The 14,134-nt window shown below is 49.0% G+C and overlaps 1 protein-coding gene and 1 long non-coding RNA gene across 6 annotated transcripts; both read left to right on the top strand.

Moving 5' to 3' along the window:
- Window positions 1–2,610: 2,610 nt before the first annotated feature.
- On the top strand, window positions 2,611–5,864 carry LOC122377731. Its single transcript, XR_006255912.1, has 3 exons — window positions 2,611–2,738; window positions 4,141–4,268; window positions 4,752–5,864. It is a non-coding gene; the product is annotated as an uncharacterized LOC122377731 (long non-coding RNA).
- A 1,002-nt stretch (window positions 5,865–6,866) lies between these two features.
- On the top strand, window positions 6,867–12,738 carry LOC122377727 (T-cell immunomodulatory protein-like). 5 transcript variants are annotated; one of them, XM_043358097.1, is made up of 2 exons: window positions 6,867–6,966; window positions 9,850–12,738. In XM_043358097.1, exon 2 carries the CDS (start codon window positions 9,869–9,871, stop codon window positions 11,657–11,659), a length of 1,791 nt encoding a protein of 596 aa, XP_043214032.1. In that variant the 5' UTR covers window positions 6,867–6,966; window positions 9,850–9,868; the 3' UTR covers window positions 11,660–12,738. The 5 variants fall into 5 exon arrangements, with proteins under 5 accessions (XP_043214032.1, XP_043214034.1, XP_043214033.1 ...); XM_043358099.1 differs by lacking the exon at window positions 6,867–6,966 and adding an exon at window positions 7,118–7,237; XM_043358098.1 differs by lacking the exon at window positions 6,867–6,966 and adding an exon at window positions 7,118–7,671.
- Window positions 12,739–14,134: the final 1,396 nt, after the last annotated feature.

The raw sequence follows: 14,134 nt of genomic DNA, 5'->3' as shown, positions 1-14,134 counted from the left end.
CGCGGACCAGCGCGGACGCTGCGAGGTCATTGTGCGTTTCAGCGCGTCGAGGAGATGGCGTGCCCACGCATTTACATAACCTTAGGAAGTAAAGGTACACCTGGTGTGGTTTCATCGCTGTATTATCTGCACACCACAAGGTAGCCTTTGGATATACAGCTTGAAAGAAAGTTTGAAAAAGTATGATCAACTTTCGTATCTATCCTACCCCATTTCATCAACAGGTCTCAGGGAGGGGAAAAGGTGACTATGCTTGTGTTCACAGCTGTTGGCTCCGGTGCACATATCTTGCTATCAACAGGTGATGGCCGATCAGAATCAGCTGCAACATCGGTGCCAGATAACGAGCGGCAGCCCGCGGTTGCGGGAGGGTCGTACACTGCTCAGCTCTGACCCTGAGCGCGCGCTGTTAGTACTTCGGCTGGAATGGAGCGGACAGACCATGGACAGTGCATGATCTACATGCAAAGCAGCAATGCCGGCTCTTCGGTGCGACCGATTTCTTATCAACTCAACTCGTATCTTCTGCACACCTACTTCTGCACAAGTATGAAGTGAGAGACAAACCGAACGACCGAGGTGTTGCTTTCGCGGTCATCGAGGGAATGTGAGATGAAGGTACCCCGTCTAACGATTAATTATGCGAACCGTGAAATGGCGATATCCTGTTATTGGAACAGTGTAACAAAAATATTCCAGATAGGCAGTCGCGCAGTGGATAGACAGTCGGAAATATAAGGGACAGCTGGCGCAATGCATCGGTACTTTTGCAGCAACAAGACATCGAGTGAGTTTCGTGTTATCAACATCAGGAAGGGTGATGGGGAATACACATTTAGAAGGTACATGGTTATGTCCGAGCGATAATTACGGCGTGGCTGTTCAGATACGCGACACACAAAGCACGGCACACTGATTGGAGTGATGGTGCGTTGACCTGAATGTTACGCAGCGACATGTTATTTTGACATGCTTGCGGCAATAGCGGTGACGGTATTTAGATATGCAATTGCAGGTGGCGCCTTAAACGTTGTCGGTAGTATGAACACCGGTACAGATTGTTGTGCATTGTTCGATACTCGATAGGGAGCGGATAATGATGCTACATTGCACCATGGTGGTGGTAGATTAGAATATTGCGATAGGACAATTGGTAAGATATGTGAATGCTATATAGAAATACCATGGCGCCGATCGCCGGCTGCGCCAGCCCCGAGACGGCACGGGCTAGAGACGGGCGCGGCCCTGTGCGGTGAATGTGCGAAGGTATAAATAGGCGCGTTTGAGACCTTCGCTCGCTCTCTCTCCGGGGCTCTTGCTCTCTGGTTCGCGCGCGGGCAGTGGTGGTCCCGACGCCGCCCGTGGTGGTCGCCTTGTGCGTCTGGTCTACAAACATGTAAGTTCTTGGGCCTTATCTCCTGCCCAGTCGGACGTCTCTAACCGGACTCTTGCCAAGCCCTATCCACGCCACTGGTTCCGACCGGCGGAGTGAAAGGGTTAGAGCCTGACTTCGGTTGAGTCTCTGCTGCGGTCGGAGATATGTCTCAGGCACAGACACGCACATATAGTCACACTGGCGTAGGAAACAACACTTCAGGATGGCCGCGGTACTGTGGGCAGTTTTAGGTTCGATTGATTGGTCTATATGTCTTTTTGAGACACCGTGTTTCGGGACTCGACTCAGTCCATTTCGGCACGTTTGGCTGCTATGAGTCAGTTCCACCCCTTTGGCAATATTATTTCGGTGTCATGATTTCGGCTTAATCATTGTTTCGGCTTTCATTGAATGTTTCGGCACTTTGGCAATATTTACTTGATGACTTTAGCAGTGCACGGTTACCGTGACATTGCTCGTTTTCTGGCACTTTTGTTTGATTTGTTCGCTTTTATTTATTTCGGCCTTTTCATTTTCAATACATATTTAATATGTATATCTTACTCCGTTCTTTTTCGAGGTTGGAAGTGATTGTGGAAACGCTGGCAATATGATGATTCGGACGGGTTTGTGGGACACATGGTTTTTGGTCGATCAGTAAATACCCCTAGACAACGGCTAAAGGATTGTTGAGTGTTAAGACGATACCCCTAGACAACGATTGAGTAGGATTGTGCAGATGACACAGATTAGAATACCCCTAGACACACGAGGAATATTAGCAGAAGTTACCACAACAGCCAGTAGGCGGGCCTGAATCCATCCTCACACCCATCCTTTACCCACTCTACATCCTCATCCTTATCCCCATCCCAAACACCACTTATAAATTCACAATATCTACGAGGGTACCAAACTACTGGCGGATCTAAGGGGGACATTTGGGGCAAATGCCCCCGGCCCGCCCTGCAGCACCCGATATCGACGAAAATTTTCGTTTTTTTTTAGGATAAAACGAAAACTTAACAACTTTTATTAGAAAAAGTATCCTTTAAACTGCACAGCAGTGCGAAAGGATTCGAAATCCGATGAGTTTTGAGAATTTGGGGAAACTTTTTGGGGGGTATAGCCCCTCGCAGCGTCCAAGACCGCCTTTCTATATCTACCAATAGGATTTGGAGGAATCTGGAGGATTTTTGTAACTGATCTGGAGGATTACAGCCTTCCCCATCTGGCAGCACTGTTCAGCATGGCTTTGGATTCAACTCAAGGCGCTCAATGCTATAAACATTTTCAAATTTAATGAATTTTCTTGTTGGATTTGTTTTTGATAGGCCACGGAACAGGAAACGGATTTTGAAAGGTATTTTTATTGTGAGTTTATCTGTGCCGGGTGGGGTGGATTTGTGTCAAGTTTCTTTTCTGTGGTTAGTTGAGATACAAATCAAAATAGTTTTTATATTGATTTGCCATCGGGATTATTAGGTAGGTACCTATCCTACGAAGTATGTAGTCTACCTGAAGTCAAGTCTATATAAACCCCTCACCCAGATTCGTTTTGGTCCTCTGCTCTCTTGTTTCCATGATCCTGATCCTCTCCTTCTCTTCTGCGTCTCAATCTCCTGCTTCAGGTTGAGACCCTGCTGTGGTTGGCCATTTCGAGTTGTGCTTTTGGAGCTTGCAGCAATGCGTGTTGCAAGTAACTCACCAGAAAAGATGATGCTCTGAGAATTAATAAACAAAAGCCCACAAACTAGACCTGTAATTGACAAGTTACATGGATAAGTTTGAGTTATTATATCATTAAAAAAGTCTTGAAATGTGTGTAGCGATCATGAAATACATGCCCTCTGCGGGCTTTGTCCACCTCTCCCAAACATCCACCCCTGCTAAGGGTTTGGACAGACAACCTATCCGATGGGGAAGCCTGGAGTTCCCCCAGGGTCCAATCTTATAAAATGTCTTACTATTCTATTGACGGTTTGGTACATTTATTGTGATGTCAGTGTCTGTCAGTGCTGGAGTCTGGGTGACTGAGTCTTGACAACTCACCTCAACCTGGGTCCTGCCCCGACCAATGTTTCCTCATAATGTCTCCAGGTCTCCACTGCTCTCCTCGCCTGTTTCAGCTGTCTACCCCTGCACGCCTGATTCCTGACTCCCTCTCTCATTCGATTTACCCAGTTTTGCCAATGTTCTGAGTGTGCAGTTGCTACTTTTTGGTGCGCACACACCCCATACTCTATCCAATTACGCCTGACAGTTGCTGAAAGTGCCTCCCACCAGACTTCTGAATGGCTACTACTTGCATATGCTATCTGGCCTGAAGCTCCCCCAACTAGCTGCCATGGCTCTCGGCAGCTGGGCTTAATAGGTCACAGGTCAAAGTCATTTGGTCGTTCATAAAATGTCAAGGACATGTGTAAAATTGATCAACTGGAGGGTACTGAAAGTTTCGTCGCAATTGGCGTCTTTTTATGCGAGTTATGAGTTATCCGCGAAAAACCAAGGAGGGTCCGTTCGACCCCCCCCCCCCATACGGGCGAGGGTTAGGCCACATTCGGAAAGTCAAGCTACATCTACTAGGCATCAGCCTATCACGGGCGTTTGACTAGTAAAATATAGACATTTGCAGCCTTTTTTTGACGTTGAATTTGCTGATTTAGTTATAGGTCGTCAATCGTCATTATGTGCCTGCCGCCGCTTTTGTCGTCTTCATTGTTGCTTTGTGGTTTTTTAGTTTTGATCATATCATCCTCCATCAGGCTTGTTTCTGGGTGGTTCTGGAGACAGCGTGTCGATCCAGCTGTAACGTCATCCGGAGGTGCAGAGTGATGGCCAGCCACGCGGCGCGCGTATCGACATTGACCAGAAACTATCACATCATCTCCAGGTCAGTACCTAATTGTGAACCAACGCGTCCACAGGTCAGCTGTGTCCCTTTTCGTCACTAGATCAGCGACGTGATGGCAATTCTGTGACCCGTCACCGCGTCCTTATGTAGGTGGGTGGCTCGGGAGAACTTTTGTGTTGCCGGGATGGGATGTCTGCTAATGCAGGTGCCGCTGCAACTTAGTGTCGTGACTTATGATGGGTCTCAGGTTCGGGTTTCGATTTCTCGAGTGAGAAATGTGTGTACAGGCTTATGTACTGTTATTATAGCTGAGTGTGCGTCAGGAAACGTTATGAGCTATGAGTCGTGGTCGCCGTGGCTCGTAGTGGTATTTGACGACCGTCGTGACCTGTGACGGTCACCGTGACTGCTATGTGATGGTCGCCGCGGCTGGCATATGACGGCCGCCCGTGACTTCTATAACGGCCTTCGTGACTGAAACGTGACGGTCGTCTTGACATGCCGCGACTCGCTGCTTTACAGGTCACTGGTCGAGGGCGCTCGAGCTGACGGTGTCTTCCGACGGCTCCACGGTGACCAGCGCCGCCACCGCCGAGACCATCCGACTCCTGAAATGCTAACGGCCGTGCACGAACAAGAGGCTCTAAGCATCCAGGTGCAAGGCAAGCGCCATGCTCAGATGTTTCCGAAGAAGGCCGCACAGTGCACTTTAGGGGTGAGCTCGGGTGTAGTGCGCGCCGACGGATAGGATGAAATGACGGGCCGGCCATCAGATTTCACTTCAGTGCGGGGATCAAGACGGTCGGAGCCGATGTGGCTCGGTTGATGGCAGGCTGCGGAGTCGGAGTCGGAGTCGGAGTCGGAGTCGGTCGGAGTCGACAGTTGTGACCGGAGTCGGAGTCGGAGTCGGAGTCGATTTTAGAAACCCGAGCGGAGTCGGAGTCGGAGTCTCGAAATCTGTCGACTCCGCAGCCCTGTTAGGTCTGCGGAGTCGGAGTCGGGAGTTGGAGTCGGTCGGAGTCGACAATTCTGCCGGAGTCGGAGTTGGAGTCGGAGCTGGTTTTTGAAAGCCGGAGTGGGAGTCGGAGTCGGAGTCGCCGAAAATCCATCGACTCCGCAGCCCTGGTTGATGGTGTGGCAGGGTTGATTGAGAGTGAAAGCGAGACCCGGATCTGTAAAGAATACGCCGATACGGGTCTCGAACGTCGTCTCGCAATTTGTGCTCTGTAATATGGCGGCTATGCCGTGGTATCATTCACTCTCGGTGCGCTAATAAATAATAAATAGGACAGAGGCTGGAATTAAGATATTATATTTGGATGTAAGGGGCAGGTTTGGGCCAGCGCTATTTTATAAATCGTGAGCGTGCTAGTTGCAATCAATCGTGCGCTTCTTGTTGAGCATCTGTGAGCGAGAAAATACTTTCTTTGGAACTTAGCAGTTCGTCGTGAAATATTTGTATCTTTGGAGTAAGTTGTCAGAACATGAATGCATTTTTGGTGTCCACTGCAGCTGCTGTTCTGGAACAGAAACATGCCGAGATCGGCTGTGTTTGTATGTTGTGGCAAAATCAAGCAGCCGTACCATGAATCAAAAGCGATATGTGAATTAAAGTGAATATTTCACTATTTTTCAGTTTTATCATACAGATCACAGAAATGCGTCAAATACTGATCTCACCCGGTTCCAAACAAAAACGCTTGCGATCACTGGAAAATAAATAAACAATAGATACCCATGTGGCTGCCTGGCGTGATCCGAGACTCTCTCTCTCTCTCTCTCTCTCTCTCTCTCTCTCTCTCTCTCCTCTCTCTCTCTCTCTCTCTCTCTCTCTCTCTCTCTCCTCTCCCTCTCTCTCTCCCTCCCCTCTCCCCCTCTCTCTCTCTCTCTCTCTCTCACTGTTGTTGCTGACGCACACGGCCGAATCGGCCAAGATGGAGAGCACGGAACGATGCTGGTGACTGGCGGACCAGCGAAAACAGGAAAGGAGATGAAAAGCTCTAGCTCCCGTCTGCGCGCGGAAGGGCGCTGATTGGCGCGGCTCACAGACTCCATTGGCTCATCAGACTGTTGTTGGTTTTCTCCTCCCCTCCCACAGGCCTAGCCAGGTAGCTTAGTTGTGCGCGGAAGCGAGCGGCCAGAGCGGGGCTAGGCGTCGCCCTCCCAGGTACCGGGCAGTGCAGCTGGACTTGCCGCGGATGGTCCCTCTCTGATCTCGGCACACTCGGCAGAGTGCGGCCGGACACGCCATGGAGTTGCATAGCGTGGATAGGCCGTATGGTGTCGCTGTCGTTGTTATAAAAGCGTAAGTAGAAGGTTGAAGCAAGATAGAATGCCATCTTTTTTCGAGCTTTGTTACAAATTATTAGTATTGGCCGTTTCACTACATATAATATCGCAAAGCACAGCTTTATGCGCTGGCTACAATATATGCGCGTCGGTTGCGGCAGTAATCATCGAAGAAATGTATGATTTATGAACGTTTCTTGGTCATAGAATGATAATACATTGCAATGATTACCTGTTGTAAAGAAAACTCCTATACTGCCGCTCTATCGTCCGGAATTATTCGTGTTTGATTACGGTGATTCCGCCACTCTATCAGCTGATTTTTGTTTCCGAGTCACGTGACCAACCGGTGTCTCCCTGGTTTGTCCGTATGACGTTGGTGGACGGCTCGCTGTGGTCGTTTGCCGCCGCCCAGCTGTCTCGCAGCGGTCACCACTATTTATACAGGGTATATTGAATTATTTATACAGGGTATATTGAATTAGGGGGTATGTCCAAGTTTAGTATGCATGATCTCCAGTTATACAAATTATTGTAATTAAGGATTAATATCTACATTACAATTTTTTTAAATTTAGAGAACGTATACTATTTATATCACTGTGGGTTTGTCGATTCTCCATCAAGGCCGTATCCATATTGACGTACTACCGTGGGCATGTGGATAATATCAAGATACCGATAATATTATCTTACCTGAAAATCTGTCAGGACTAAAAGTAATTCTTCAATCAAGTGATTAATTCCTTCCTTCCATTCATTCATTCATTCATTCATTCATTCATTCATTCATCCATTCTGATTCACTTATTCATTTACTCATTGTTAAATGTGGGCCCTGTTTCACCGGTGATAGCAGCACCCTGCTATTCCATTTTGCGAGCTGACAGTTCAGTTCAGTTCAGTTCAGTTTATTTTGGTAACCAAGGACAAGAAACCGGAGAAAATACCTAATCGCGGATCGGCGCAAAAGCAAAATGCTTAAATTAAAGCGCAAAACATAAACACAAATAGACTCACAAAAAGGAAATATTTGCATGAAAATGAAGTGCAAAATAAGACCACCTGGCAACAGGTCACAATGGCCCCGCCAGCAGCCCGCCGTGCAGCCCTCCGGACATAGTCACCACTCACCAGATTGAGTCAGGTCAAGGTATCAGGTCAATGTATTTCACTTTCAATCTCACCTTGCTTAGGTAACTTTATTAGCTAGATATTTATTCCATTTTTAAAGATTACGGTTGAATTGTTGAATGTGTGCCTGACACTGAACACATGACAGGAGAAAAGGGTCCTACTGGCTCGCAGTGCATGTTGCAAGTTTTACAGCTCAGTCGAGGGAGGTTTGGTCAATCGTTGTCATTTTTAGCACGTGCTATTTTTGTCACACGTGCTAAAAATGACAACGATTCTGCTATTTTTGACAACAATGAGGCCGATTTCACTCCTCAGCGAGGAAATCAAGATTTTGGAAAGATAAACACTGATTTTGGAAAAGAAGTGCTGCCACCTGGTGCCCCGACTGGAAAAAATGCCTCCACTACGCTGAAGTTCTCGGCGGAGGTGATGCGCCGAAATTTCGGCGCAAGGGTTTATGCGCCGAAATTATTTTACCAAGCCATGCTTCATGCGCCGAAAATTTTCAAGGCTTACTGATGGCTGCAGGCTGTAGCCACGCACTTTTCGTCGAGGGGGGGGGCTGGCGTGTGTGTGTGGCTGTCTTCCAGTGACTACTGTCTACAGACGGTTGTTGGCACGGTCGACGGGATCGGGCAGACAATAGACATCAGCAGGCCATGCGGGACCGAGCACCAGCGTTCGCTATCACAAAATCTCCTGACTCACAAACTCACTGGCATGTTCCATAATGTAACCTTTATTTTGTTGCCCGGCTCTGATCAGCAGTAGCGCCCAACCGGTGACCGACGCCTGACGGGGCAGATACCAGGCCACGCGGGACCGATTGCCAGCGTCCGCTCGCAAACCACACGTCGGAAATACAGGAATCACAACGGTCAATACGCACACGATAGCATACGTTATCTGAACTAGGGAATCCGACAATCCATAACCTCACTCTCGACCGGTGAACTGTTCCCGCCGTGGGAGAGTCACAATGAGGTTCACTGAACATGACTTAAATACCCTGAGACGAACACGAGACAAGATAAGTGATATTTAAGATGTTTAACTCCCGAAGACATTTAATCCTCGCCGGCCGAGGGGGGGTTGGTGCCACCCCCTGACGGTTTTTTCGCGATTTACGCCGAAGTACGTCGAAAATTTTCGGCGCAAACGCCCAACTACGCTCGAGTTCTCGACGAAAGCGTGCATTTTTTCCAGTCGGGCCTGGTGCAAGACGAAGAAGCCAGCTATAATATGCCCGTTATTTGTATGGTAGTTTGTTTTGTGGCCTGAAGTTGGAACTTAAAATTGAAGCATCCGAAAATGATCGATATTGATCGAAAACATGATGTTGATGAAAAAAATAATATTTTAAGTTGAGAGAGGAGGCCATTTTATCCAGATGCAGTAGTTTACTTCTTGAAATTATTTTTGCTAATGACGGCTGCTAATTATCCCTCATTACATGGCAGTCGTCGTAAGCAAAAATAATTTCAAGAAGTAAACCACCGCATCTGGATAAAATGGCCTCCTCTCTCAACTTAATATATTATTTTTTTCATCAACATCATGATTTCGATCAATATCGATCATTTTCGGATGCTTCAATTTAAAGTTCCAACTTAAGGCCACAAAAAAGGGTATACTTCAACGTTGGACTACCATACAAACAACGGCCATATTAAAGCTGGTTTCTTCTTCTTGCACCAGGTGGCAGCACTTCTTTTCCAAAATCAGTGCTTGTATTTCCAAAATCGTGATTTCCTCGCTGAGGAGTGAAATCGGCTTCATCGTTGCTAAAATAGCTGATAGCGTTGTCATTTTTAGCACATGGTTGCCAAAAAATGGCATGTGCTGAAAATGACAACGATTGACCAAACCTCCCCCGACTGAGCTAGCTTGTGGCACTGTCCTGGCATTGGTCTAGCAAATTTATCAGTATGCATATTTGTCATAAGAAATAACTACCTAATAATATTGGCCAGTGTGGGAACTGGGATGAGTGTTTAGTTTGTCCTGTTTTCAGAAGACCTCCAACTGAAACCTATTTCTTTATGTAACATATTTGCATATCAAAGATTTTCATATTTGGATGGGCTATTTCCTTTGTTAGATCAATGCTAGATTAATTAACACTTGTCCATGGCTTGCATCTTTTGTGTGAACTTCTGACTACCTACCTGACTTGCTACTTGTTACATTACAGGTATTTTGATTTATGGAAGATGGAGGCTCACTTACTACCATTGCTGCTGGCAGTGATGATTTTCCTAAGACCAGCACCTGTCAGCAGCCATGACATCAGTGAGTCAGTGCTGGGCTCTTTCCGCCACTTTCTGCCAGCAGCGTTTGGCGACTACAATGGAGACAAACAAACGGACCTCTTTGTGCTGGACATGGACCGAAAAGGCCTGGAGATCCTCCTAGCGCAGCGATCCGAGACCCCTATGATGCGCCGCAGTGGCATTCACTGCGTTTATCCCGACCTAGTGATTGAGTCGGTGGTGCCCAGCGACTTTGATGGCGACGGCGCCATGGACGTTCTCGTTGTCACTCGAGAGGCGACTGTAGCACCGCCCACGCACGACCTGACCGCCTTTGTGCTCTGGGGCGACACGCATAACCTCAGTTGTGCACGGAACGAGTCGCTGAACATCCTCCTTCGCGGCCAGCCGCTGGCGGTTGATTACAACGGAGACATGGTGACCGACCTCTTTGGTCAAACCCGTAACGGCTCTCGCACGTTCTGGCTGTTCGGGCGGGACCGGCACGTGAGGAGGGTGGTGCTCGACCACGCCGACTCTGCGCCGCTGCGGCTGCCCAGCTCCAGCGCCTTTGTGGACGTCACCGGCGACCTGACAGCTGACCTGGTCATCGCCACCGAGTCAGGCTACGAGACCTGGGTGCACTCCGACGCCGGCTGGACACTGGAGAGGACCATTGCCCTTCCGGCCGGTGCTAAGATTGTTGGTCAGTCGGCTTTCTTCGACGTAGACTCGGACGGAACAATAGAGCACCTGGTGCCGGTCTGTTTCGACTCTGCGTGTACCAACAGCTCACTCCTCATAGCTCGCCACAACGGAACGTGGACAAACATTCTACTGGAAACGGAAGATTCTGTCCATGGCAAATGGGGCTTTATACCTCCACGCGATGACGTCTACCGCGAGTCAATCACTCCGCGCGTCGGGGACTACAATCTGGACGGCTTCCCGGACCTTCTGATATCGCTGGAGAGCAAGGACGGCCAGGTGGCTCCCCACCGGACGTTCCTGCTCAGCAGCGTGCCGTGCGACTCTCAGCCGGCGTGCCGCTTCCCCCGCGGCTTCCGCGCTGAGTGGAGCACGTTCGCCGGCTATCCCGACTCCCCCGCGGCCGCCTTCTACGACATCAGCGACGACGGCCTCCTGGATGCCTTCGTGGTCCATCGCGTTGATGGCGTGTATACTGTATCCGCCGAGCGTAACAGCGCGGATTACGACGCTCTCTTCCTTAAGGTCATAGTGCTGGACGGTGGATGTTTCAGCAACTGCAGTTACGGTATCCACATACCGTATGGTACGAACAAGCCGGGGCCGGCGATGCGCGGACGTATGACGTTGGTGGACGGCTCGCTGTGGTCGTTTGCCGCCGCCCAGCTGTCTCGCAGCGGTCACCACGCTCTACAGCTCCCCTACACTGTCCTCGGGCTGGGACGAAGTCCAAATTTCGTGGACGACCTCGTGATTGGGGTTCCTCGTGTGGCGCACGTCGAGTCGCCGTTGACCCAGCAGTGGACGCAGCTTATTCCCAACTCACAGATGATTGTGGTGCCCCATCCTCCCGAGGAGCCGTCACACTGGGTGAGCAAGCTGTACGTCACCCCGGGACAGACGATCCTGGCCACGCTGATAGCGCTGCTGGGAACCCTGGCGTTGACGCTGCTGGTTATTGGCCTGCTGCACTGGAGGGAGAAGAGACAGGACCGACGGGAAAGGATGCAGGAGGCACACCGGTTCAACTTTGACGCCATGTGAACAGTGCTTTGTGACGTTTGCAAATAGGACGTCCACCAATGTGATGTTATTTAGCGGGGATAGTCCAATCAGTGTTCATAAACCGGAACATTCGTAACGACAGAAGACTGCTCACGAGAGCTTCTGAGGTACGACTGTGCTCTCGGATGGCCTTATTTCATCGTGATGAGTGATACCCAAGGACCAGGACATTTGCGAGAATTTCCTGATCGATGACTGTACGCTGCTGGGGTGGAGAGCTAATTTACGTATCACGGATGATCGTATTTATCCGCTAAATCCCGGCGAAGGCTTCCAGAGTAGGTTGACAGCGCGTGATTGGAGTGATTTCCGGATGTGAATGGTGACGTCGGATAGTATTCGCTCTCTTTAAGTGGTAAGATGCTGCTAGTCCTGGTACGTTGCTAACTATTTGCTTGCCATTGCTCCTGTAGAGGCAATCTTCGTCTCACTAAAATGGTTAAAAGTGTTTGGATTGCCAGGGGTGTGCCATTTTGGCTATATTTTGAGCGTGACTGGAATTTAGTCGGGTGAATGTGTGTGTAGAGGGGGGGGGAGGGGTCACTGGTCGTGCTTTGACGCCACATTCATTAGCTGCTTCAGTACCTATCGTATGTGCTCATGTTGCGGAGAATGTCTAATGTTGCGTGTTATGACTATCAAGGGATATCGAGAGTTGTAGAGCTAGTCCATTTTCTGGTGAGGAGCGCTGGGAACCCTGTTTTTATAGGAGCGCCGGTCCAAGTTGAAGAAATTAGCGGGGAGTCTTATCAATTGTGCGTAGGCTTATCTAAAGGTCTTTCGTTCGTTTTGTTTAATCAAAATCATAGAATGCATACCTAGCCGCTGCGTTTTCGGCGACGTATCCACATGACGTTCCTTGTTGGAGATAGTCGGAAGTAGGTATGTTATTCACCGTCGTTTCTGTGTTTGCACAATGCTTGGTTTAACAAGGCAATATTTATTTGGATGTTTATTCATAGTGTATGATTTAGTGGCGTCTCTGTGTATAGTACCTATAGGGTGAGACGTGCCTCGCTTTTGTTTGTGGGCTGCGAAATATATCATGTTGTACACTTGCATTCTTCTGCTGGAAAATGGTTGTATCTTATTTATGAGTAATAACTACGTTTATCTATTTCTTAGTTTAGATGTAACTAATCCGTAGTGCGTAGAACTAGAGACCATGGCCAGATATATTGAGTTATCAGTTCACCATTGGAGCGGGATGATTAACTAACGTCTACATGGTGGTCACGGGGCGTCGATGCCCAACGCAATCTCGGCGCCCCTGAGATTGAAAAATACAAAGCTAGAGGTGAATGTAGTCTGGTATAATCGAATATCGTTCCAGCTTCAGCCGCCCCTGAGCGGGCGGTGCTGCTGTAGGCGGTGGGCGACACAACTATTGATATCCCAGGGGCGCTACGGGTTCCTGTTACGATAGGCAGACCACGGGGCACGGACCAAAGCGAACGAAATGTGGGCCCTGGCCCGAGCAGGTAGGTGCTGATTGGTGAGATAGGTCCTCAAATTATCATAACTTCCTTCGATTCCTCTGATCCATGCTAATGACGTACCAATCATTTTCTACGTCTCAAACCTGTGATTTGGCGTGGACGGTAATCTCTATCCGGCGTGAGCACTGAGCAGCTCCTCAGCCATCGGGGACGTGATCAGGGGTTGGACGGAGGCGTTCGCAATTGCTGTTATAACTGCTTTACCTATGGCTTTATTGCCCCCGCTGCCCTATATAAGAACGGTTAGGTATCTGACCCGAACTCAGTTCAAAGCTATAAGCTATGAAAATGTCTGATGCCCTAGCCCACGCCCCACAGTCTAAATAGGTATCTAATTTGATAACTGTATGCGTCAGACGTCAGTCTTCGAGAAACGAGGCTTTTGCTGGTCTATAAGGGCCCCAAGCCAGTCTATGAGGATCCAAGCCAATCTCTGAGGGCCCTATGCCGAGCTGTGAGGACACCCAAGACGATCTGTTTTGGTCCAAGCGGATCTATTATGAATTTATGACCCATCATCGGATTCATTTAGCTGCCTCTGTGGCCTCAGAGGGGCCCACATACGTCTAAGCGATTTCCCATCCCACTGACGTCCTGATAAGGCCTTTGCCCGACGTCAGCTTCTGATGGCCGTGTGCTGAGCTAAGCTGAGACCCCACACCACCCGGCTTCTGATGGAACGGACCGAACGGGACCAAACGCTGTAAAAGTCGCGAGAGCCAGCGCTAACGTTCGCAATGTAGGGGAGACCCGGGAGATGTGGGCTCCCGGAAGGTATGGGCCATCGCAGTTTTGAAGAAGTGTTGCGTATTTTTACACATTGGACCGCGTAAACTGGAAGCAGCCATTCCGTTATACAACCCACGTGATTTCCAAAATCTTCCTCAGTCTTTGGCAATGAGCGGTCAGATAAAGCGTTTTTGCCCTCTTCGAGTAAAATACGGTACATACAGAA

The sequence above is a fragment of the Amphibalanus amphitrite genome, unplaced genomic scaffold (genome assembly GCF_019059575.1).
Source record: "Amphibalanus amphitrite isolate SeventyFive unplaced genomic scaffold, NRLGWU_Aamphi_draft 000049F_arrow, whole genome shotgun sequence".
Taxonomy (NCBI): Eukaryota; Metazoa; Arthropoda; class Thecostraca; order Balanomorpha; family Balanidae; genus Amphibalanus; species Amphibalanus amphitrite.
The sequence above is the reverse complement of the archived record's forward strand: the minus strand, read 5'-3'. Positions and strand labels throughout refer to the sequence as shown.